The 23691-nt window shown below is 46.4% G+C and overlaps 1 protein-coding gene and 2 non-coding genes across 3 annotated transcripts; 1 reads left to right on the top strand and 2 right to left on the bottom strand.

The window, feature by feature from the left end:
- The first annotated feature begins 697 nt into the window (after window positions 1-697).
- trnat-agu (transfer RNA threonine (anticodon AGU)) lies at window positions 698-771 on the top strand. Its single transcript has one exon. It is a non-coding gene; the product is annotated as a tRNA-Thr (tRNA).
- Window positions 772-11033: 10262 nt separating this feature from the next.
- Window positions 11034-11105, bottom strand: trnaa-ugc (transfer RNA alanine (anticodon UGC)). Its single transcript has one exon. It is a non-coding gene; the product is annotated as a tRNA-Ala (tRNA).
- A 1652-nt stretch (window positions 11106-12757) lies between these two features.
- Window positions 12758-23685, bottom strand: LOC137307857 (zinc finger protein 774-like). Its single transcript, XM_067976933.1, has 4 exons — window positions 23319-23685; window positions 21552-21672; window positions 19537-19663; window positions 12758-15083 (listed from the first exon to the last, which is right to left on the bottom strand). Exon 4 carries the CDS (start codon window positions 14718-14720, stop codon window positions 13767-13769), a length of 954 nt encoding a protein of 317 aa, XP_067833034.1. The 5' UTR covers window positions 14721-15083; window positions 19537-19663; window positions 21552-21672; window positions 23319-23685; the 3' UTR covers window positions 12758-13766.
- Window positions 23686-23691: the final 6 nt, after the last annotated feature.

Genomic DNA, 23691 nt, shown 5'->3' with positions numbered 1-23691 from the left:
GATCATGACTAAAGCATGTACAATTTCCTCACCTATTCCCCTTCGTCCCCTGGGATGGTCACCATCAGGTCCTGGAGATTTGTCTATCTTTAGTCTAATTGTTTTCTCCAATACCATTATTTTACTGACACTGAATCCCCTTGATTTATTTTCAGTTTTCCTCGTGTCTCTGATACATTATCCTCATGCTTTTCTGTGAGTGTCAAAAAAGGCTGCCATTTCCTGATTTTCAATTACAATATCACCTCCATCTGTCTTTAAGGGGCCCACGTTACTCTTAGTCACCCTTCTTTCTCATAATATACGTGTAAAAACCTTGAAAGTTGTCCTTAATTTCACTCACGAGTTTTTCTCGTTTTCCCTCTTTGCACCTTTTACGATTTTTTTTTAGTTTCAGCACCACAATAAACAACACTTCACTGTGAAATTTGCTCAATTACTTCTTCAGTGTCAGAGCGAGAATTGTCCATCCCAAATTTATTGAAAGTAACAAACACAAGCACAAATATTCATCCGTGTATCAAAGCACTGATGGACACACAAAGATAAACACAGCCTGAAACGCAGTCAGTATCGGGATTCACAGGGAAACGGGCAAGCGAAATCAACAAAGATCAAACAGTCTGAATCACCAACAGAATGTGACGTGTAGCTTATAGATATTAATGAGAGGAGGTGGGAAACAGTACCATGAATTGGCTCCGTGGCTTAGTTGGTTAAAGCACCTGTCTAGTAAACAGAAGATCCTGGGTTCAACTCCCAGCGGTGCCTTTGTGTAATTCATGGTGTTTAGTGAATTTGAGAAGCACACAGTGCTGTGTTTTGTTCAGCAGCCAACACGGAACTGATCAGGAAGTCTCTTCAAAAATGCCTTTTCATGATGCAGACAGCCCTCTCACAGAATGTGTCCGTGACACGTTCTTGTTTCTGGGCTCGTTGAGTTCGGGGTTTAATTCTCGATTCGAGGTTCATACCCTGGAGAAACCCTAATTTAACCCTAGACTTTGATCTTGAGCTGCGGTTCAGACTTTTGCTGAGAGGGAAAAGAAGTCCCCAAATCACTCCACCTGAATCTCAAGTGGTCTCGGAAGAAGTTCAGTTCAAACAATCAGGAATTTAAAGGCACCTCAATGACCTGCACTTTCATTGAACGAGCTTTGCTTACAATTGCATTCGACCTTGAAACCGCTCTGGGTTTTCATCTCACTGAAGCAGAGTGTGGCCGCTCTGTATCTGTGAGCATGTCGGTGACGAGGTTCGCTCTGATATTGGTCGCTTTCAATTTTTAAGATCTCGCCAAGCTCAGGGAAAAGAAACCGAGAATCGAATTGTCCCTGTAAGTGATGAATTGAAGGGATTGGTGCTCCAAGCAGATCTGGAAAATTCACAGTGCGGTCGCTCAGGAATTCCAAATCCACCCTCTCACCACTCGACTATCATATTAACTGAGCAGAGAATAAATGTCACAACCTTTATTTTGGAAAAGCAAAACGGTGGGGATTTTTGTCATAGCCCGATGCCTTTCGTGTTGTATCAGATGTTCCCCGTTGCGTTACTTTCATCTTCATCGGAGAACCGGTTCGGGCGTTCCTGTGATAAACGGCGACAATTGCCTGTTAATGTTAAATTTAAAATGCAGTCTATAAAATGATGAAATTTCATCACATGCAAAGCACAAAAATCTTATTAAAGTTTTGACTGTCTCTCGGTAACCACGTCAGCATCTCCTTCAGTCTGAAATAGAAAGTTATTGGTTGATTAATGGTGATTAAAAGTCATTCAACTACGAACAGGGTTTAATTAGCTTCATGTAATTATTTATTAAGTTCATAACTCTTGTTAAATTTAATTCTGTGACTGGGAATGGAACCACCCGGTGATGGGAGCACTGAATTTTAACCATCAGTCCATCGGGGAGCTCCCAGGATTGAGCACCGATGACATTTATTTTTCATGGAACTGATGACATTTATTTTTCTTTCACTCTTCCGTGATTCATTCCGCTCTGTGTTTATTCTCAGGCCTCTTATCTCTCCATTCTTTTCAGCTTCTGACTGCGGATATTCCTCTGGTCAAATATGAATAATATAGAATATCTCACAGCCCCGCTATATTTGCTCCTTCTCTATACAGTTCTGTACAAAATCAAACTGTCGGCAGATACCGACAGTGTCTCTCCCTCACTCCCCACAGGAGCAGCAGGAGATGACACTTTAAACTGCCAGTTGCTTCAAACGATGCCCGATAGACCTGCGTTGCCTTGGAGTTTTCCCAGGAGCTGCATTGATTCGATGCGTGAATTTTGGAAATGGAAACATGTCCATCAGCAGCTTGTGGGAGTATTTTCCCTCACTTTCCATTCCATGTCCATGCCTACTTGCACTTGGTGCTGTCATTGCCTGAACATCACCTTCTGTCCCGATAGTAGTTCGAACAGAAAATGCCATTTTGTGCGAGCAGCTTGTCTGACACGAAAATGACCTGAATTACAAAGGGGCGAGTGGGAAAGGCCGCGTTGGTCTGCTTGTTCACAGCAAAGAATTTTCAGCGTTTCCTTGTGGTTCAGTGTTTCGGATTCGGAGCTTTCATCACCACGGCAATGGTTCGATTGGTGTCTGTCTCAACATCTGCATATTATCCACTCTACCATAAGTGGACTGGACTCAAATTGCTGATTTTTCACTGTGAGGGTGAAGAGACATAAATGTGTGGACATTAGTTACGAATTCATCAGCTGGGTTGCACCTTTGCTTCTCCCCCCGTCTCAGTCTTTCCATCTTTACCCTTCACTGCCGGTGTTCCAGGTTCGATCATCCGTGGCCGTTCAACGAAGCCTGAGAAGTCCATGAGGGAAAAACACAGAGAGTCAGAGACAGAGACAAGGTGGGATCAAAGTATAGGAAGAAATAGGATCAATGTCAAGTTCTGCGAACGGGCAGAATTTAAGATGGAGCTTGGGAGAGATTCCTTCACGTGTCTCGCAATTTTGCAAGAGACCATTGGGCTCCGAATTAAAAGCATGAGCCGCGCTGGAGAGTCTCTCTGAGAGAGGGAATGCGGTTCGTCAACTCCAGTTCATCGTTATTTGAGCAGTAAAAATAACTTTAAGAAGTATCACTGGGAACAGGATTCGAACGTACGCAGGAAATCCCCAGGGGATTTCGAGTCCAACGCCTTAACCACTCGGCCATCGCAGCTACAAACATCTGTTGTGCACGGCTGTAAATCAGAATGTGATCTGTGATACAATGTTCTCTCTGACAGGTGAAAGGCCCTGATCCCTGGTCTGTGCTGACTTTCTGACAGTTTACTGGGTAAAGGCCCTGATCCCTGGTCTGTGCTGATTCTCTGATAGTTTAGTGGGATTCATTCTGTATCTGTCAGTCTCTGATACTGTGTGTGAACTTGGGATTGATTCTGTATCTTGTCAGCATTGTGTGTGAGAGTTTGTGATTCATTCTTTATATGCAGTCTCTCATACTGTGTGTTCGTGTGGGATTCTTTCGGTATCTGTCAGTCTCTGGTACTCCGTGTGAGTGTGGGACTCATTCTTTATATACAGTCCCCATGACTGTATGTGGGAGTTGAATTCATCCTAAATATGCAGTTACTCATACTGCATGTTAGTGTGGGATTCATACTGTACCTATCAGTCCCTGGTACTTGATGAGAGTGTGGGATTAACTCTGTGTCTGTCAGTCTCTAGTACTGTATGTGAGTTTGGGATTCCTTCTGTATCTGTGAGTGTTGGATTCATTCTGTGTCTGTGTGTCTCTGGTACTGTATCTGAATGTGAGTTTCATTCTGTATCTGTACGTAATTATTCTCTCAGATTACATTATTGCGTTCAATACTTTAGCTTTAATATCTTAATGTTTGAAGAGTTTTACTCCTTATTTAATTTGTAAATATGGACGAACTTTAGGATTTAATGTTGGAGGTTTTAATCAGATAATTTGTGTGCTTTTTGGACTACTATTAAATCTGAGTACTATTGTGGATGATAATGAATCTTTCAAACTGATAAGGTGACATTTTTGAATTGGTTTGTAATGTGTAGATCAGTCTGTAGAAATGGAATTGATACTGTATCTTTCAGTCTAATATTGTATGAGATTTTTGGACTGGTATATAATGTGTACCTCAGTCTGCACTAATAGAATTGATACTCTATCTTTAAATTTCATTCTGCGAGTGCATTCTGAACTGGTATCTAATTTGCTTCTCAGGTTTACTATCTTTCAGTATTTCTCAATCGATACTGTACATGAGGTTTGGATTTGTAGCAAATGGTACACTTTTTGAATGGATATTTCATGTATTAAAGTCATGTGTGAGAGAGTTCTGGGATAGTATTCAATTGGAATCTCGGGTACATTATTGGGATTCATTCTGTCCCTTTCAATCGGATACCATGTGTGATTTCTCTCTGGTATTTAATTCGTAGCTATGTTGCCCGATTGTGAGATTGACATAGTGCCTTTCAATCTGAGAGTGTGATTTTGGACTGGGATTTTTGTATCTGCCTGTCAGCGGGACAGAGTTCGGGGCAAATGGAACAGTGTCTGCCTCACCCGCTCTGTTTGAATGTTGGATTGAAAGTGTGTCTCTGGAACTTGGGATCAGTGTGGGACTGACTACTTCTGCTGTCTGAGACTGTGGAACTGATGACCTGTCTGTGTCTCTGTGCTCTGTGGGTGATAATGTACCTCCTGTGTGTGAGGAGCTGGCTGCACTCCTCCTTGTGCCTCGGGTGGAGGAAACATCACATTCATTCTGGATCATTCAAGGATTCGCCTGTGGAAAGAAAATTATCTCTTGTAACCCAAGAAACGGTGAGGTTGAAAATGGAAAAGTGATCAGTTTAATATCTCTAATGATCATTTTGAATATCCACAAATGAAAACCAGTGATACAAACAGTGTCAGTGTCTGACTCCACTGCAGCACTCAGCTTCTGCACACCAGGTGTGTTGGGCTGTTTTACAACAATTTAGTGACATCCAGACACAACCCAACCCCTGCACTGATCCATGAATGGGACTACCCGATGGGGCAGGGACCTTTGTCCAGGTCAGGTTTCTAATCCCCTCTCCCATGGGACTAACCGTTCAACCGAAAATAAACAGCCGCTGTTTAAATTGTGTCCTTCACACTTCTCACCTGGTGCCTGCAATAGATGCTCTTTGTATAACTCCCCACATCCTTACTGTCCGGCTCTGTTTCCACTCTTCACTGTCCAATAACAATAAACAGGGTGAGACTGGAACTAAACCAGGACCATTCACTCCTGGTTTGGGGAGAGAAAGCAGCAATGGTTTTAATAGCAGGTTCTTCCCATTCTCTCTCCCTTCCCCTGGACACACCCTGTCCACACCCAGCCCGAGAATGACCTCTCCCTTCCCCCCCTCTCACTCCATGTTCCGGGACCAGTTCCTGATCCACTCCGCCTCTTACAAACAGCCCCCGGACTCCCCCTGCCCTTCCCCCGGACTCAATGCCGATCTCTGAGCCCATCTGCGGACACGGTCCCGGAGCGATGAGCTGCTGTAACGAGGCTGCTCTTTGCTCCCTTCCCCCGGGGGCCGTGATCTCTCCATTCCCGCCTGTCTGAGCAAAGGAAGTGGGTCTGGGGGAAAGGTCAGAGGGAATGGGCTCCACAGGCAGTGCAGGAACAGGCACCAGAATGGGAAACAGATGGGATTCCACCAGTGCCTAACGCTGGAATCCAGACTGACTTTACAATCTCCAACTATTAAACTCGAGGTTTCCATCCCTGCTGTTTCTCTCGGGCTCTTTTGATGGGAAAGAGTCTTTCAGAAATAAAGTGAGCGGCTGTGGAATGAGCCAATGGGTTCTGTTCATTCTTGGCTCCCTGACTGATAAAGTAACGTTTGACTCCGAAACTGGAGGGAGGATTCCTCAAACCAATCCTGGAGAAACGGGGGAGGAAAGTGGGAGTCGGTGTATTTGCTGGGACCGTGTAGGATTAATATCAGGCAGCAACAGTCCCAGTTTATTTCAATCAGAGTGAAACTCTCGGTCACTGAGAGAAATACAGAACGGCCCTGAGCTGCAAGATTGCAGAGGGGACAACAGGCAAGAGAGGGTTAAATGTGTGACACTGTCCCTGAGAGTGGGATTAATAATGTGTCTGTCTCTGAAATAATATCAGTGAGAGATGAGACTGCACTTTCTGTCACTCCACCTTGGAATAGAAATTGGGATGGAATATTTTCCAATTTGTTACTCTGTGAAAACGGGACATTACAGGTCAGTTTCTCTCTCTTTTGTACAGCATATGAAGGTGGGATACTGTTACTGAGAGTGATACAGAGACACTGATAGGAAGTGTAATTCTGATACTGTGCCTGTCTGTTTTTATCTCTCTCTGGCGCTGTACATGAAGGTGGAATATTGTTACTGAGTGTGAAACGGACACACTGATGGGAAGTGTGAGACTGATACTGTGTCTGTTTGTCTGTGTGTCTCTCTCTGTCTGTCTGTCTTTCTCTCTCCCTAGTGCTGTACAAGGAGGCGGGATACTGTTACTGAGCGTAATACAGACACACTGATAGAAAGGGAAAGACTGATTCTGTGTCTGTGAACAAACCTCCGGTGCTATTGGTGAGAGGGTCACTGTCCCTTTTACTGTATATCAGCCGGTCTGACGGGGCATTCATCATTCGCCAGTCCTGTCAGGAAAGGTGGAGAGAAACCGTCTGTAACTGTCTGACACTGGACTGTCTGTGAGTGTTGAATTTATTCAGTAACTAGTCATCTCTGGGTGTTGAGAACGGGATGGAGAGGACACCAGTTACTATTATCTGACAGTCAGTTTAGGAGGAGAGAGAAACACAGAGAGACTGGAGGAGCCCAGAGCGGATAATTTGTATTTTCATCTTAACCAAACATATCACTGTGTGCGGACAATATAATAATGTAAAAGGAGGAGGACGAGGTGAGGCACAGACAGCATTGAGTCTCATTTCACTATAGACGGACGCAGGACTTGCCCCAGGTGAGGGTTTTGTGCTTAAAGATCACTTCACTAAAAACACCTTGACGATCTGGGGTTACAGGCGGACATGACGGGCAGGAAAAGACCAGCTCGTTCATCAATCCTGCCCCACATGCCTGGAGCATCGTGACTGGACACTTCCTACACACACCACCAGCCCCACCCACCGGGAACATGGAATCTCCTGGGAGCGGTCACAAACCAGAAAAAAAAACAGAAAAAAGTTGGAGAGTCAGCGCCCACCGCACCAGAGAGGGTCAGCACCCACCACACCAGCCGGGAATACATTCCAGATGCTCAGTCCTCTCTGGGAAAAGAAGAAGCTCCCAACATCCAGACTATTCTTCCCTCTTTGTGGTCGGAACGCCGGTCCGCTGCTTCCCCCCAATCTGTGAAACTGGAAATAATCTATCACTGGGCAAGCTGATCCACCATGATATTTGTAAACAATTTTACAACACCAAGTTATAGTCCAGCAATTTTATTTTAAATTCACAAGCTTTCGGAGACTTCCTCCTTCCTCAGGTAAATGTTCAGGATCTCCTTGAAGCCTACGCATTTATACATATAGAACAATACATGGTGTTTCCAGACTGCCCCTGCAACTGCCCGTTGCCAAGGCAATCACCGTGTTCAGACAGAGAGGTGTCACCTGCAGAACCCCCGAATACACATTCAACAAAAAAACAAACAGGGAAAAAAAACAGAGAAGAAAAACAGAGAGAGGCAGAAACATCCGGAAGGCAGAGAGAGCCAGCAAATGACCCATTATATTAAAAACAGATAACATTTGTTCGCTGGTGGGGTAACGTGTAGCGTGACATGAACCCAAGATCCCGGTTGAGGCCGTCCTCATGGGTGCGGAACTTGGCTATCAATTTCTGCTCGACGATTTTGCGTTGTCGTGTGTCTCGAAGGCCGCCTTGGAGTACGCTTACCCGAAGGTCGGTGGATGAATGTCCATGACTGCTGAAGTGTTCCCCGACTGGGAGGGAACCCTCCTGTTTGGCGATTGTTGCGCGGTGTCCGTTCATCCGTTGTCGCAGTGTCTGCATGGTCTCGCCAATGTACCATGCTCTGGGGCATCCTTTCCTGCAACGTATGAGGTAGACAACGTTGGCCGAGTCACAGGAGTATGAACCATGCACCTGGTGGGTGGTGTCATCTCGTGTGATGGTGGTATCTGTGTCGATGATCTGGCATGTCTTGCAGAGGTTACCGTGGCAGGGTTGTGTGGCGTCGTGGACGCTGTTCTCTTGAAAGCTAGGTAATTTGCTGCGAACGATGGTCTGTTTGAGGTTGGGTGGCTGTTTAAAGGCGAGTAGTGGAGGTGTGGGGATGGCCATAGCGAGGTGTTTGTCCTCATTGATGACATGTTGAAGGCTGCGGAGAACATGGCGTAGTTTCTCCGCTCCGGGGAAGTACTGGACGACAAAGGGTACTCTGTTGGTTGCGTCCCGTGTTAGTCTCCTGAGGAGGTCTATGCGATTTTTTGCTGTGGCCCGTCGGAACTGTCGATCGATGAGTCGAGCGTCATATCCCGTTCTTACTAGGGCGTCTTTCAGCGTCTGTAGGTGTCCATCGCGTTCCTCCTCGTCTGAGCAGACCCTGTGTATTCGCAGGGCCTGTCCATAGGGGATGGCCTCTTTGACGTGGTTAGGGTGGAAGCTGGAAAAGTGGAGCATCGTGAGGTTGTCCGTGGGCTTGCGGTAGAGTGAGGTGCTGAGGTGCCCGTCTTTGATGGAGATTCGTGTGTCCAAGAAAGAAACTGATTCTGAGGAGTAGTCCATGGTGAGCTTGATGGTGGGATGGAACTTGTTGATGTTATCGTGTAGTCTCTTTAGTGATTCCTTGCCGTGGGTCCATAGAAAGAAAATGTCGTCGATGTATCTGGTGTATAGTGTTGGTTGGAGGTCTTGTGCAGTGAAGAAGTCCTGCTCGAACTTGTGCATGAAAATGTTGGCGTATTGGGGTGCGAATTTGGTCCCCATGGCTGTTCCGTGTGTTTGGGTAAAGAACTGGTTATCGAAGGTGAAGACATTGTGATCCAGGATGAAGCGGATGAGTTGTAGGATGGCTTCCGGAGATTGGCTGTTGTTGGTGTTGAGTATTGATGCTGTCGCAGCGATGCCGTCATCGTGGGGGATACTGGTGTATAGTGCCGAGACGTCCATCGTGGTGAGAAGTGTTCCTGGTTCAACTGGTCCGTGGGTACTGAGTTTTTGTAGGAAGTCTGTAGTGTCGCGACAGAAGCTGGGGGTTCCCTGTACGATGGGTTTCAGGATGCCCTCGATGTATCCAGAGAGGTTCTCACACAGGGTTCCGTTGCCTGATACGATGGGACGTCCGGGTGTGTTGGCTTTGTGTATCTTTGGGAGGCAGTAGAAGTCTCCCACGCGGGGAGTACGTGGGATGAGAGTGCGTAGGATGCTTTGAAGGTCTGGATCGAAGGTCTTGATCAGTTTGTTGAGCTGGTGGGTGTGTTCTTTGGTCGGATCTGCGGGTAACCGTCTGTAGTGTTCCTGGTTGTCCAGTTGTCGGTATGCTTCTTTGCAATAGTCTGTTCTGTTCTGTATGACTATGGCTCCTCCTTTGTCCGCTGGTTTGATGACGATGTTGCGGTTGGTCTTGAGAGCGTTGATGGCGTTGCGTTGTGCTCGGGTGACATTCTGGACTGTCTTCTGAGTGCGGCTGATGAATCTGGCATTGACGCATTTCCTGACAGCTTGAGCATACATGTCCAGCTGAGGGCAGCGACCCTCCGGAGGAGTCCAGTTTGACTCTTTCCTCTTCGGTTGCTGTACCGCGGATCCCTCTGTCTGCTGTTCCGGATCGTCGATTGTCTCATTGGGTTCGCTGCTGAAATCTTGGGGTTTGTGGTAGAATTCCCGGAGCCTCATTCTCCTGATGAATTCCTCTGTGTCCGCCGCGAGACTAGTGGGGTCCATTTTGGTAGTGGGGCAGAAATTGAGCCCTCGGCTGAGAACTTCGATTTCGTCTGGTTGAAGGGTGTGGTCGGATAAATTGACAATAGACTTCCCTGTGGTTGCAACCGTGGTACCAGGGGAAGCTTGGTCGTTGCTGGTGGTGATGCCGAGTTTCTCAAGCTTCCTGCTCTTGGTTTTCATGTAGGCAGCGTAGTTCCGTTGCCTCGTCTGTTTGGCGGTATAACGTAGCTGGTCTGCTGTGTCCTGAGTACAGGTTGAGAGTATGGACTCTATCTTGGTTTCGAGGTTGTGGCGTCTGCTGTAGAGTTGGTGTATGAGATGGTTGCGGAGTGTGCGAGAGGTACGGCGGCAGAGTCTCTCAGCGTAATCCGAGTTGTATGTGGACTTGAGTGGGTTCGTGATCTGGAGTCCTTTCGGGATCTTGTCTGCTTTCTTGCAGCTCTGTTAAAAACTTGATGTCTGTGTCTAAATGCGCGATCTTCTTGGATATCCTTTCCACTGTGAGCCGGCAGTTTGTGGTGTCGATGGTAGTCATGATGTGGAGATGCCGGTGATGGACTGGGGTTGACAATTGTAAACAATTTTACAACACCAAGTTATAGTCCAGCAATTTTATTTTAAATTCACAAGCAGGTGACACCTCTCTGTCTGAACACGGTGATTGCCTTGGCAACGGGCAGTTGCAGGGGCAGTCTGTAAACACCATGTATTGTTCTATATGTATAAATGCGTAGGCTTCAAGGAGATCCTGAACATTTACCTGAGGAAGGAGGAAGTCTCCGAAAGCTTGTGAATTTAAAATAAAATTGCTGGACTATAACTTGGTGTTGTAAAATTGTTTACAATTGTCAACCCCAGTCCATCACCGGCATCTCCACATCATGACCACCATGATATGGGAGCCATTGAAACACCGTGGGCGCTCTCCCATTGAATTATATTCTGTGCGGAGCGTTCGGTTTTTCGCGAGGTGAAGAAACTCTTGTCTCTCCTTGTGTGTAAATGTGAGGCGAGTCTCAGATGATATTCTCACAGTTGAATCCAAAACTGGAAATGTAACTTGTTTGGAGATGCCGGGGATTGAACCCGGGACCTCATACATGCAAAACATGCGCTCTTCCACTGAGCTACATCCCCACGGAGCAAAAGGTACCTGAGAAATAAACAAGCAGACACTTTAGAAGTGAAGCCGTGAGCTTTCTGCTCCGTCTCTCCAGGACATCGAGATGCCCAGCGGTCCCGCGTGTTCACAATGTTCAACCTCAGCTTCAGTTCACGGGGTTTCTGCTCCTCTTTACTTTGAACTTTCCAAAAAAAAGTCTGTGGAAATAAAAAAAACCCAATCGCTAATGGTCAGTGACAAGGCTGAAATCCAACCTCTGAATCATAAAGTGAGATGGAAGAATGACAGAGCGTCAAACAGGAACAAGAGCTGGGACTGCTCGCTCGATATTGCACCGTCACACATTCCCCTCAGTCGGCGGCTGCTTTGAGTTGAGCTGTTGAGGGGACCGTGAGATGAAGTCCCGCTCCGGACAATTTAATGCTGGTGGAGCCTCAGAAGTTGGAACTCGCTGAGCTCAAAAAGCGTCATTCAACTTTCCGTGGGTAATTCTGGTGAAAAACTATTTCGGGAGATGCTGGGAGTTGAACCCAGGACCTCAACACATGCGAAACATGCGCTCGATCACTGACCGAAACCCCCAGATTCCACAAACCGCTAACCAAGGAAAGAAGAACTGATTGTCCTCATTTTATGAGGCCACCCGTGGTGGGTGTGCACTCCGCTCACTGAATTTTACTGGAAAAATAATCAATTTATATTATGTAACTATCCCCCACTCACTGCATTTTACTGGAGAAATAATCAATTTATATTATGTAACTATCCCTCCAAGTGACTACGGTGCGGTCTCTCTCTCTCTCTCTTGCTGTGATCTGTTGACTGAAAAGTTATCTTCTTCCTTGCCAGAATCTTGTGCGCCTTCCTCAGCTTTTGAGGTCTCTTCTTATTCCCTTTTTCAGTTTATGAGCAGTTCACTCTCACATCCACATCTCTCAGCCTGACCATTATTCATGTCTCTCAACCTTCAGAAGTTACATTCCAAGCATAACTCCTGGTACCATCCGTGCCTTGTTGTTACAGACTTAACAGAACCTTATTTAGAGTTTACATTGCCAGCCTTCACAGAACCGTTTGTTTCAACAGACTTCGACTCACTGGCTTGTGGAGGCTTGAGATAGAGAGGCCTGAGCCTGAGTGACTCCTTGATTTAATGAACCTTCAGTCCCTTTATCTACATGTCTTTTAGACATTATGCTATTACAGCACATTCCTCCCTTAGGTCTGTTCATTCCCACTTTACTGTTGTCAGCATCCTTTTAGTTTTAACTGCAAACTTGACTGAAATAACCATCATTCATCCTTCTCGGCCCACCAGCGCTTTCTTATTGAACACACGTTACATGGTTCATTCTATATTAATACACAGTACAGTTTACATTTACAGATACATAGATTCACAGTACATTTTGTTCTACTTCTACTATTGATTATAATTATACTAAATTCTATCTGTTAATGGGTTAATCCTTACACGTTGTTCTTCCTGACTCTAAACACACTAGTTCATTCCTGGATTTGATTAACTGCAGAATCCAACCCCGCAGTCATATGTGAACTCGCTGGTGTCTCAGCACGTGTGATGACTGAGTGAATCCCTTCCCACACACGGAGCAGGTGAACAGTCTCTCCACTGTTGTGGGAAAATCACCACTCGGAGTCAGACTTAAAGATTCAACATGCAGTTTATTGGACAAAGCTTTGGGAGAAGAGCTTGACACTCCGCAGTGTACGCAGTCACCTTCTCAACTTTAAAATGGTCGTTGAGATTCTTTTATACATTTCAAGTGCAGACATTTAGCAGCTATTACATTATTAGCCTTGCTTAGTGACACATTAGCCAATTAGGCCCCCACAGCAACAATTGACCTCCAATCACATTAAAACAACTGTTATCAACTTAAGACAGTCTGGTCTTTGTCTATTCAGTCTGGTTCTGTAGTTTTTATCAGTTCGTTGTGCTCAGTCAGCATTTTTAATGTCTTTTCACAGGGTCCATCTTGTTTAGCAGAGTCCATTTTGTTTAGAAGTACATTAATTTGTTAATCATCATTTGTTATGTTTAAGCTTTAATTATGGTTAGTCTGGTTCGCACAAGGCACATTTCAGTGTGGTCTCGGGGCAGTGACCGCAGCCACACACACACTAGTCGCCAAAAAGGTCATTTTTACCTTTAACCCAACAGCTTAAATTTTACTTTAACACCACAATGTGCGTGAGTTGATGTGTCAGCAGTTCATTTCCGCTTTTAAAGCTCTTCTCAAAGTTACTGCATTAAAAGGTCACTCAATAGTGTGAACAAGTTGATGTCTCAGAAGGTGGGATGAATTCGTGAATCCCTTCCCACACACGGAGCAGGTGAACAGTCTCTCCCCAGTGTCAGTGTGTTGGTGTTTCAGATCATTTGTTTTAAAGCCCTTCTCACAGTCAGAACATTTCAGAGGTCTCTTATCAGAGTGAACTCGCTGGTGTCTCAGCAGGTGTGATGACCGAGTAAATCTCTTCTTACACAGGGAGCAGGTGAACGACCTCTCCCTGACGTGAGTGTGTCGATGTCTTCACAATTTCTATCTGCATTTAGAGCTCTTCATGCAGTCAGAACATTAAAAAGGTCTCTCCCCAGTGTGAACAAGTTGGTGTGTCAGCAGTTTGGATGAAATAGTGAATCCCTTCCCTCACACGGAGCAGGTGAACGGCCTCTCCCCAGTGTGAGTGCGTTGGTGTGTCAGCAGATTCCTTTTGCTTTTAAACCTCTTCTCACAGTCAGAACATTTAAAAGGTCTCTCATCGGAGTGAACTCGCTGGTGTCTCAGCAGGGTGGAAGAATGAGTGAATTTCTTCCCACACACGGAGCAGGAGAACGGTCTCTCCCCAGTGTGAACTCGCTGGTGTATCAGCAGGTGGGATGACCGAGTGAATCTCTTATTACACACAGAGCAGGAGAATGGTCTCTCCCCAGTGTGAGTGCGTTGGTGTGTCAGCAGATTAATTTTGCTTTTAAAGCTCCTCTCACAGTCAGAACATTTAAAAGGTCTCTCATCAGTGTGAACAAGTTGATGTTTCAGCAGGGAGGATGAATGAGTGAATCTCTTCTTACACACGGAGCAGGTGAACGGCCTCTCCCCACTGTGAACTCGCTGGTGTGACAAAAGTTGTGATGACAGTGTGAATCTCTTCCCGCACACGGAGCAGCTGAACGGCCTCTCCCCGGTGTCACTGCGTTGATGTCTCAGCAGTTCATTTCTGCCTTTAAAGCTCTTCCCACAGTCAGAGCATTTAAAAGGTCTCTCATCGGAGTGAACTCGCTGGTGTGTCAGCAGGTGTGATGACCAAGTGAATCTCTTCCCACACACGGAGCAGGTGAACGGCCTCTCCCCAGTGTGAACTCGCTGGTGTTTCAGCAGGTGGCATGATCGAGTAAATCTCTTCTTACACACGGAGCAGGAGAACGGCCTCTCCCCAGTGTGAACTCGCTGGTGTTTCAGCAGGGTGGATGACCCAGCGAATCCCTTCCCACACACGGAGCAGGTGAACGGCCTCTCCCCAGAGTGATTGCGTCGATGAGTTTCCAGCTCTGAAGGGTAATTGAATCCCTTCCCACAGTCCCCACATTTCCACGGTTTCTCCATGGTCCGGGTGTCCTTGTGTCTCTCCAGGTTGGACGATCAGTTGAAGCCTCGTCCACACACAGAACACGTGTACGGTGTCTCCCCGCTGTGAATGGAGCGATGCTTTTTCAGGCTGTGTAACTGGTTAAAGCTCTTTCCACAGTCAGTGCACTGGAACACTCTCACTCGGGTGTGTGTGTCTCGGTGCTTTCCCACTCACACTGATGTTTGAAATCTTCTCCCACAGATAGAACAGACAAACATTTCTCCTTCCACATTCAAAGGCCGATGATATTCAGGTCCTGATGAATCGAGTGACTCTGTCAGATCTTGGCGTGCTGTTTGGTTTGAGTTTCCCTCTGCAAATCCTCCCTTTCTAATACCCTACAAAGGAGTTTATAAAAGTCATCACTGTAAGCACAGGATAGAAATTCAGAACAGACAATTCCAGTTTCTACAAAACATTCTTTCCTCTCTTGTTCCCTGACCGATCCCCATTTCTCCTTCATTTACAGACGCTCCCTGACTGATCACCATTTCTCCTTCATTTACAGACGCTCCCTGACCGATCACCATTTCTCCTTCATTTACAGATGCTCCCTGACTGATCACCATTTCTCCTTCATTTACAGACGCTCCCTGACCGATCCCCATTTCCCCTTCATTTCCCGGCGGGTAGTGAGGGGGGGATAATGTTCACTGTTTTATATTCGGGTCTGGGGCCGCACTCGGGGTTTGTAAAGCCTGAGCCTGGGCCTGAGCCCGGACCCGGGCCCCGGGGTTTATTGAGCCTCTTGCTCCGATCCTCTGACCTGCACCGAACGCGCTCCTCCCGCAGCCTCGACTGGCCGATAATGAGTCACTACTGCGCCTGCGTGCTGGGCTCCACTGATTCAGATAGGGCACAATCTGAACCGCGCTGCATGCTGGGTGATGCAGCCGCCATTGATGATCTTAATATCAGGCCGAAAAACAAAGACATTGGAAGCAGATAATTCAAGTGTTTAATTTATTATATAAATAATTCAATCGTTCAATTCATTAAATAATCAATTGTTTAATTTATTACATAAACAATTAGTGTTTAATTTATCATAGAAATAATTCAATAGTTTAATTCATTATATAAATATTTCTTCGTTTAATTTATTACATAAAGAATTCAATATTTAGTTGAATTATTTATAATAAATTAAACACGAGACTTCTTTATATAATAAAGTCAACAGTTGATTATGTGTAATGAATTAAACCTTTGAATTATTTATATAATAAATTAAACAATTGATTATTTATACAATAAATAATGTTTTGAAATTCTTCATACAATAAATTAAATAATGGATTATTAATATGATTAAATAAACACTTGAATCTTTGTATGATAAGTTAAACCTGTGAATTAATTATATAATTTGAACACTTGACCTCTTTATATAATAAACTAAACAATTGGTTATTTATATAATAAATTAAACACTTGTGTTATTTATGTTATAAATTAAGCTGTTGAATTATTTATATAATAAATTAAACACGAATTATTTATATGAATCAAACAATTGTTTCTTCACAGAATAAATTTAACACTTGAATTATTTGTATAATAATTTCATCAATTGAATTATTTAGATGCTTAATTTATTATGAAAATAATTCAATAGTTTAATTTAACAACTGAAGTTGTTATGTAAGAAATTAAACAATTGATTATTTATATAATGAATTAAACTATTGAATTATTTATATAATAAATGAAACAGTTGAATTATTTATATAATAAATAAAACCTTTTAATTATTTATATAATAAATTAAACTATTGAATTATTTAGATAATAAATGAAACAGTTGAATTATTTAAATAATAAATTAAACAAATGAACTATTTATGTAATAAATTATACACTTGAATGCTTCATATAATAAAATAAACACTTGTTTATTTGTATAATAAATTCACAAATTGAATTATTTATACAATAAATTAAACAACGGAGCTATTTATATATTAAATTATACACTTGAATTATTATATAATTAAACTACTGAATTATTTATCCAATATATTAATCAATTTAATTATTCATAGCATAAATTAAACAATTAAATAATTTACATTAAAAAATTAAACACTTGAATTATTTATAATATATTAAACAATTGAATTATTTACATAATAAATTTAGCTATTGAATTTTTTACACAATAAATTAAACTCTTGGTTATTTATATAATAAATTAATCAATTGAATAATTTAAACTATTGAATTCTCTTTATAATAAATGAAACATTTGAAGTATTCATATAATAAATTAAACACTTGAAAACAATTTAATTATTGATCGAATAAAATAAGCAATTCATTACTTATTTAATGAATTAAACTATTGAGTTATTTATATTACATCTTAAACTTTTCAATTATTTATATAATAAATGAAGCCAGCTTGGACAAAATGGCGGCAAGCGCGGCCACCATCTTGGAAAAAAGAGGCCGACAGACTGTCCCCAGTGATCCCGCAGTGACCCCAGGATGTCCCAGTGACCCCAGAGTGATGCCTGTCCTTTTCTAACAGGTCAATCCCACCACCTAGAATCTGACAGCGCAGGAGGCCTCTCGGCCCATCGTGCCTGTGCTGGCTCTTTGAAAGAGCTGTCCAATTAGTCCCACTCCCCTGCCCTTTCCCCATAGCCCTGCAAATGTTTCCTTTCAGTATTTATCCAATTCCCTTTTGAAAGTTATTATTAAATCTGCTTCCACCGCCCTTTCAGGCAGCGCATTCCAGATCATAACTCGCTGCGCAAAATAAAACCCTCATCGCCATCTGGTTCTTTTGCCAATTACCTTAAATCTGTGTCCTCTGGTTACCGACCCTTCTGCCACTGGAAATAGTTTCTCCTTATTTAATCTATTAAAACTCTTCATAATTTTGAACACCTCTATTAAATCTCCCCGTAACCTTCTCTGCTCTAAAGAGAACAATCCCAGTCTCTCCGCATAACCGAACTCCCTCATCCCTGGTACCATTCTTGTAAATCTCCTCTGCACCCTCTCTAAGGATTTGACATCCTTCCTAAAGTGTGGCGCCCAGAATTGGACACAATACTCCAGCTGAGGCCTAACCAGTGTTTTAGAAAGGTTTAGTATAACTTCCTTGCTTTCGTACTCGATGCCTCTATTAATAAAGCCCAGGATCCTGTATGCTTTTTTTAACAGCCTTCTCAATTTGTCACCTTCAAGCATTTGTGTATGTGCACTCCCCAGGTCTCTCTGTTCCTGCATTCCCTTTAAAATTGTACCATTTAGTTTATATTGCCTCTCCTCATTCTTCCTGCCAAAATGTATCACTTCCCACTTCTCTGGGTTAAATTTCATCTGCCATGTGTCTGCCCATTCCACCAGTCTATGTCCTCCTGAAGTCTGTTACTATCCTCCACATTGTTTACTACATTTCCGAGTTTTGTGTCATCTGCAAAGTTTGAAATTATACCCTGAATACCCAAGTGCAAGTCATTAATATATATCAAAAAGAGCAGTGGTCCTAATACTGACCCCTGGGGAACACCACTGTATATTTCCCTCCAGTCTGAAAAACAACCGTTCACCACGACTCTCTGCTTTCTGTCCCGTCGCCAATTTTGTAACCATGCAGCCACTGTCCCTTTAATCCCAGGGGCTTCAAATGATCCCTTCTGTCTCTGGACCCCGTTTATACCGTCCTTCCCCAAAAACTTATTCCACAACTCTGCCCTCTGGTGTAGAAAGGTCCCAGCCCTCTGACTCCAACTCCCTGGTTTAGATGAGTGGAGGCCTCCAGCCCATGGAGCACCCCATCTAACGGTCCATGAAAGGACTCTGTGTTTTCCCTCCGCTACCCTACTGAGAGCCTCCCCTCCGGGTGTTCCATCCTGCCCACACTCGCCCCAGTTTGTACACACGATCCCTTATCCTGCAGTCAAACTTGGAATGAAAATATGCAGATTCTTATCTGCCTCTACAAGGCCCCCTTGTCAGAAGGTCATGGGATCGAGCCCCACTCCAGAGACTCGAGCACCTAATCCAGGCCGACACTCCCAGTGCAGTACTGAGGGAGTGCCGCACTGTCGGAGGTGCCGTCTTTCGGATGAGATGTTAAACGGAGTCCCTGCCTGCCCCTCTCAGGTGGACGTAAAAGATCCCACGGCCACTAATGGGAGAAGAGCAGAATTCTCCCCTGGGTGTTCTGGCCAATATTTATCCCTCAACCAACGCCACTAAAACACAGATTATCTGGTCATTATCACAACGCTGTTTGTGGGATCTTGCTGTGCGCAAATTGGCTGCCCGTTTCCTAAATTGCAACAGTGACTACACTTCAAAACAGTACATTATTGGCTATAAAGTCCTTTGGGACGTCCCGAGATCGTGGAAGGGGCGAAATAAATGTACGTTTTTTTAAAAACTAAGTCCCTTTGACACCGGGGATCAGTCCTGCAGTCCTTTTAACCCCTGACCCCTGGTACCCAAGCCCTAGACCACCCCTCTTTACTGCGAGGGCTAGTGGAGGGCAGTTGGGGCAAGGGATGCTTTGCCACAAAGTGCCTGAAGCAGAGCCCACTGCATCTTTCACAGGACGACTGGATAACCGTATGAAGCTGAGGCTCGTGCTATGGGGGAAGAGAAGGGGAGAGGGGCTTATGTCCCGGGAGGTGGAGGGAGCTAAAACCCACAAACTTCTGACTCGGAGGGGTGAGTGACGCTGACCGAGGAACGAGACAGGGTCCCCGAGACCGAGAGCAGTAAGTGGAGAAGGGGCGGGTGTTGCAGACTGAAGCCTGTGCTGGGTGCTCCTACCATTGGTGTCCCTCATCTCTTCCTCTCGCTGCTTCATGTCGGCAAAGTCATTGACGATCGACTCTGACAGATCCTCCAATCGTCGCAGCTCCACCTCAAGTGGCTTCAGCTTCTCCGCCTTGGCGATCTGGGCAGGGAGAGAGAGAGAGAGAGACGGTCTGTAAGATCGGACAAAGATGTAGTAAATCCATTGTTGACTTGAGAGACCCACACTACAGAAAGGATATTGAAGCACTGGAGGCGAGGGGAGGGGTTGTAGAGAGGGACTAGGTTCTTAACACTCCCAATCTTGTTTCTTGATATCACGTGGAGTGAATCAAATTGGCTGAAGGCTGGCTTCTGTGATGGTGGGGATATCGGGAGGAGGCCGACATGGATCATCCACTTGCCACTTCTGGCTGAAGATGGTTGCAAACGCTTCAGCCTTGTTTTTGCACTCACGTGCTAGACTCCGCCATCATTGAGGATGGGGATGTTTAGAGAGCCTCCTCCTTCCGTTAGTTGTTTAATTGTCCACCACCATTCACAACTGGAGGTGGCAGGACTGCAGAGCTTTGATCTGATCTGTTGGTTGTGGAATTGCTTAGCTCTGTCTATAGCATGTTGCTTCTGCTGTTTACCATGCATGTTGTCCTGAGTTGCAGCTTCACCAGGTTGGCACCTCATTTTTAGATACGTCTGGTGCTGCTCCTGGCATGCTCTTCTACACTCCTCATTGAACCAGGGTTGACCCCCTGGCTTGTTGCTAATGGTGGAGTGAGGAAAATGTCGGGCCATGAGGTTACAGATTGTGCTGGAATACAATTCTGCTGCTGCTGATGGCCCACAGCGCCTCATGGATGCCCAGTTTTGAGCTGCTAGATCTGTTCTGAATCTATCCCATTTAGCATGGTGGTAGTGCCACACAACACGTTGGATGGTGTCCTCAGTGCGAAGACGGGACTTCGTCTCCACGAGGACTGTGCGGTGATCACTCCTACCAATACTGTCATGGACAGATGCATCTGTGACAGGTAGATTGGTGAGGGCAAAGTCAAGTAGGTTTTTCCCTCATGTTGGTTTGCTCATCACCTGCCGCAGGCCCAGTCTGGCAGCTATGTTGCGAACAGTCCTTTTATACTTGTTTTAACTGTATGATTCACTTGTTTTATTCCTTATGCTATCTGCACTTGTGTATAGAATTCTTATTTGGGCAACAGACCTACTAGACCACATCTAGAATATACTGTGTGCAGTTTTGGTCTCCTTATTTAAGGACATAATTGCTTTGGAGGCGGTTCAGAGAAGGTTCACTCGACTGATTCCTGGGATGAGGGGGTTATCTTATGAGGAAAGGTTGGACAAGTTGGGCCTGTACACACTGGAGTTTAGAAGAATGAGAGGTGATCTTATTGAAACATATAAGATCCTGAGGAGACGAGAAGGGGCAGATGCTGAGAGGATGTTTCCCCTTGTGGGAGAGACGAGAACTCGGGGACCACAGTTTGAAAATAAATGGTCTCCCATTTAAGACAGAGATGAGGAGAAACTTTTTCTCTCAGAGGGTGGTGAGTCTGTGGAACTCCCTTCCCCAGAGAGCGGTGGAGGCAGGGTCAGTGAATATTTTTAAGGCTGAGTTAGATCGATTCCTGATTAACAGGGGAGTCAAAGGTTATAGTAGATGGACAGGAAAGTAGGGTTGAGGTCACAATCAGATCAGCCATGATCTTATCAAATGGCAGAGGGGCCGAATGGCCGACTCCTGCTCTTAATTCGTAGGTTCTGATGCTGTTTTTCTCACTTCTTAAAAATATCACACTTGTTTTTCATCACTGCTGTATTATTTTTTAATCAGTTATTTTATTATTTCCTGTATTTTTTGATGAACCTGAAGTATTTATATTACCTGTGACACTATTTGTGACCTGGACTTTGTTCTCATCCCTTTTTCTTATCAGTGAGCTATTTTCACTTTTATTATTATTTCTGCCCAAGCCCTCCCCGTACCCCAGGACCCCCCCCTCGGACTCACTCACCCGGGGGCAGGCGGCTCTCGAAGCAGATCTCAAACATGTCGTAGTCGTCAGTGGTGAAGGCGAATTTGCCCTTAGTCGCCTCCTCCTTAGAGTACAGGATGTGGCCGGAGGAGTCCGTCACCTGGGGGAGGGGAAACAGAGAGGTTACACCCTGGCTCCAGCCCGGAACTGTCCCCCACAGCTCCCTCCCCACACCACCCTCCCAATGGTGGAAAGGTACAAAAAGATCATTAAAAAGGAGAATGGAACGTTGGCCTTTATCTCGAGGGCTGGAATACAAAGAGGTGGAAGTTATATTACAGCTGGACAGAGCTCTGGTCAGACCCCATCTGGAGACACTGCGTCCAGTTCTGGGCACCGTCCCCTCAGGAAGGATATATCGGCCTCGGAGGGGGTGCAGTGCAGATTCACCAGAATAACACCGGGGCTAAAAGGGTTAAATTACGAGGACAGGTTGCAGAGACGAGGCTTGTATTCCCTCGAGTGTAGAAGATTAAGGGGTGATCGAATCGAGGGGTTTAAGATGATTAAAGGATTTGATGGGGTCGATAGAGAGAAACTATTTCCTCTGGTGGGGGGAGTCCAGAACAAGGGGGAATAATCTTAAAATTAGAGCCGGGCCGTTCAGGGGTGATGTCAGGAAGCATTTCTTCACACAAAGGGGAGTGGGAATCTGGAACTCTCTCCCCCGGAAAAGGGGGAGGCCGGGGGTCAATTGAAAATTTCAAAACTGAGATTGATGGATTTTTGTTGGGTGAGGGGATTAAAGGGAATGGAACCAAGGGGGGAAATGGAGTGAAATACAAATCAGACATGGTCGGACTGAATGGGGGACAAGGTCGGACTGAATGGGGGGTCGGACTGAATGGGGGGACATGGTCGGACTGAATGGGGGGACATGGTCGGACTGAATGGGGGGACATGGTCGGACTGAATGGGGGGACATGGTCGGACTGAATGGGGGGACATGGTCGGACTGAATGGGGGACATGGTCGGACTGAATGGGGGGACATGGTCGGACTGAATGGGGGGACATGGTCGGACTGAATGGGGGGACAAGCTCTCTCCCCTGCAAACCCCCTCTCTCTCCACACACCCCCTCTCTCTCTCCCCCCCCTCCCCCCTCTCCTCTCTCTCTCCTCTCTCTCCCCCCTCTCTCTCTCTCACCCTCCTCCCCCCCCCCTCCCCCCCCCTCCCCCCTCTCTCTCCCCCCCCCCTCTCTCTCTCTCTCTCTCCCCCCCCCCTCTCTCTCTCTCTCCCCCCCCCCCTCTCTCTCTCTCCCCCCCCCCCTCTCTCTCTCCCCCCCCCCCTCTCTCTCTCCCCCCCCTCCCCCCTCTCTCTCCCCCCCCCCCTCTCTCTCTCCCCCCCCCCCCTCTCTCTCTCCCCCCCCTCCCCCCTCTCCTCTCTCTCTCCTCTCTCTCCCCCCTCTCTCTCTCTCACCCTCCTCCCCCCCCCTCCCCCCCCCCTCCCCCCTCTCTCTCCCCCCCCCCTCTCTCTCCCCCCCCCCTCTCTCTCTCCCCCCCTCTCTCTCTCTCTCTCTCTCTCTCCTCCCCCCCCCCTCCCCCCCCTCCCCCCCCCCTCCCCTCCCCCCCCCTCCCCCCCTCCCCCCCCCCCCTCCCCCCCTCCCCCCCCCCCCCTCCCCTCCCTCCCCCCCTCCCCTCCCCCCCCCCCCCTCCCCCCCCTCCCCTCCCCCTCCCCCCCCTCCCCTCCCCCTTGAGGTGGGGGCGGGCGGCCGGCTGTTCGCTCAGCTCGGACTCTCCGCTCACCAGCCTGTCCTTGTGGATCTCCTCCCGCAGACACTTCCTGGCGTTGGACGGCAGCTGGAAGGAGATGGCGCCGGCGGCCAGCAGCTGGTTCAGGGCGGCGAGGGGCAGGAGCAGGGCGGGGGGAGGAGGTGAGGGCCTGAGGCCGGGGACTGGGAGTCGGGGAGGGGCCTGAGGCCGGGGACTGGGAGTCGGGGAGGGCCTGAGGCCGGGGACTGGGAGTCGGGGAGGGGCCTGAGGCCGGGGACTGGGAGTCGGGGAGGGCCTGAGGCCGGGGACTGGGAGTCGGGCCTGAGGCCGCTCTCGGGTCGCTCGGTTCCTGCGCGGTTTCCAGGGGCAACGGATTCCGGGCCCAGGCCCAGCGACCGTTACTATA

This window comes from Heptranchias perlo, unplaced genomic scaffold, assembly GCF_035084215.1.
Source record: "Heptranchias perlo isolate sHepPer1 unplaced genomic scaffold, sHepPer1.hap1 HAP1_SCAFFOLD_1132, whole genome shotgun sequence".
Classification (NCBI taxonomy): Eukaryota; Metazoa; Chordata; class Chondrichthyes; order Hexanchiformes; family Hexanchidae; genus Heptranchias; species Heptranchias perlo.
Note: the sequence above shows the minus strand (reverse complement) of the source record. Positions and strands in the feature narration are given on the sequence as shown.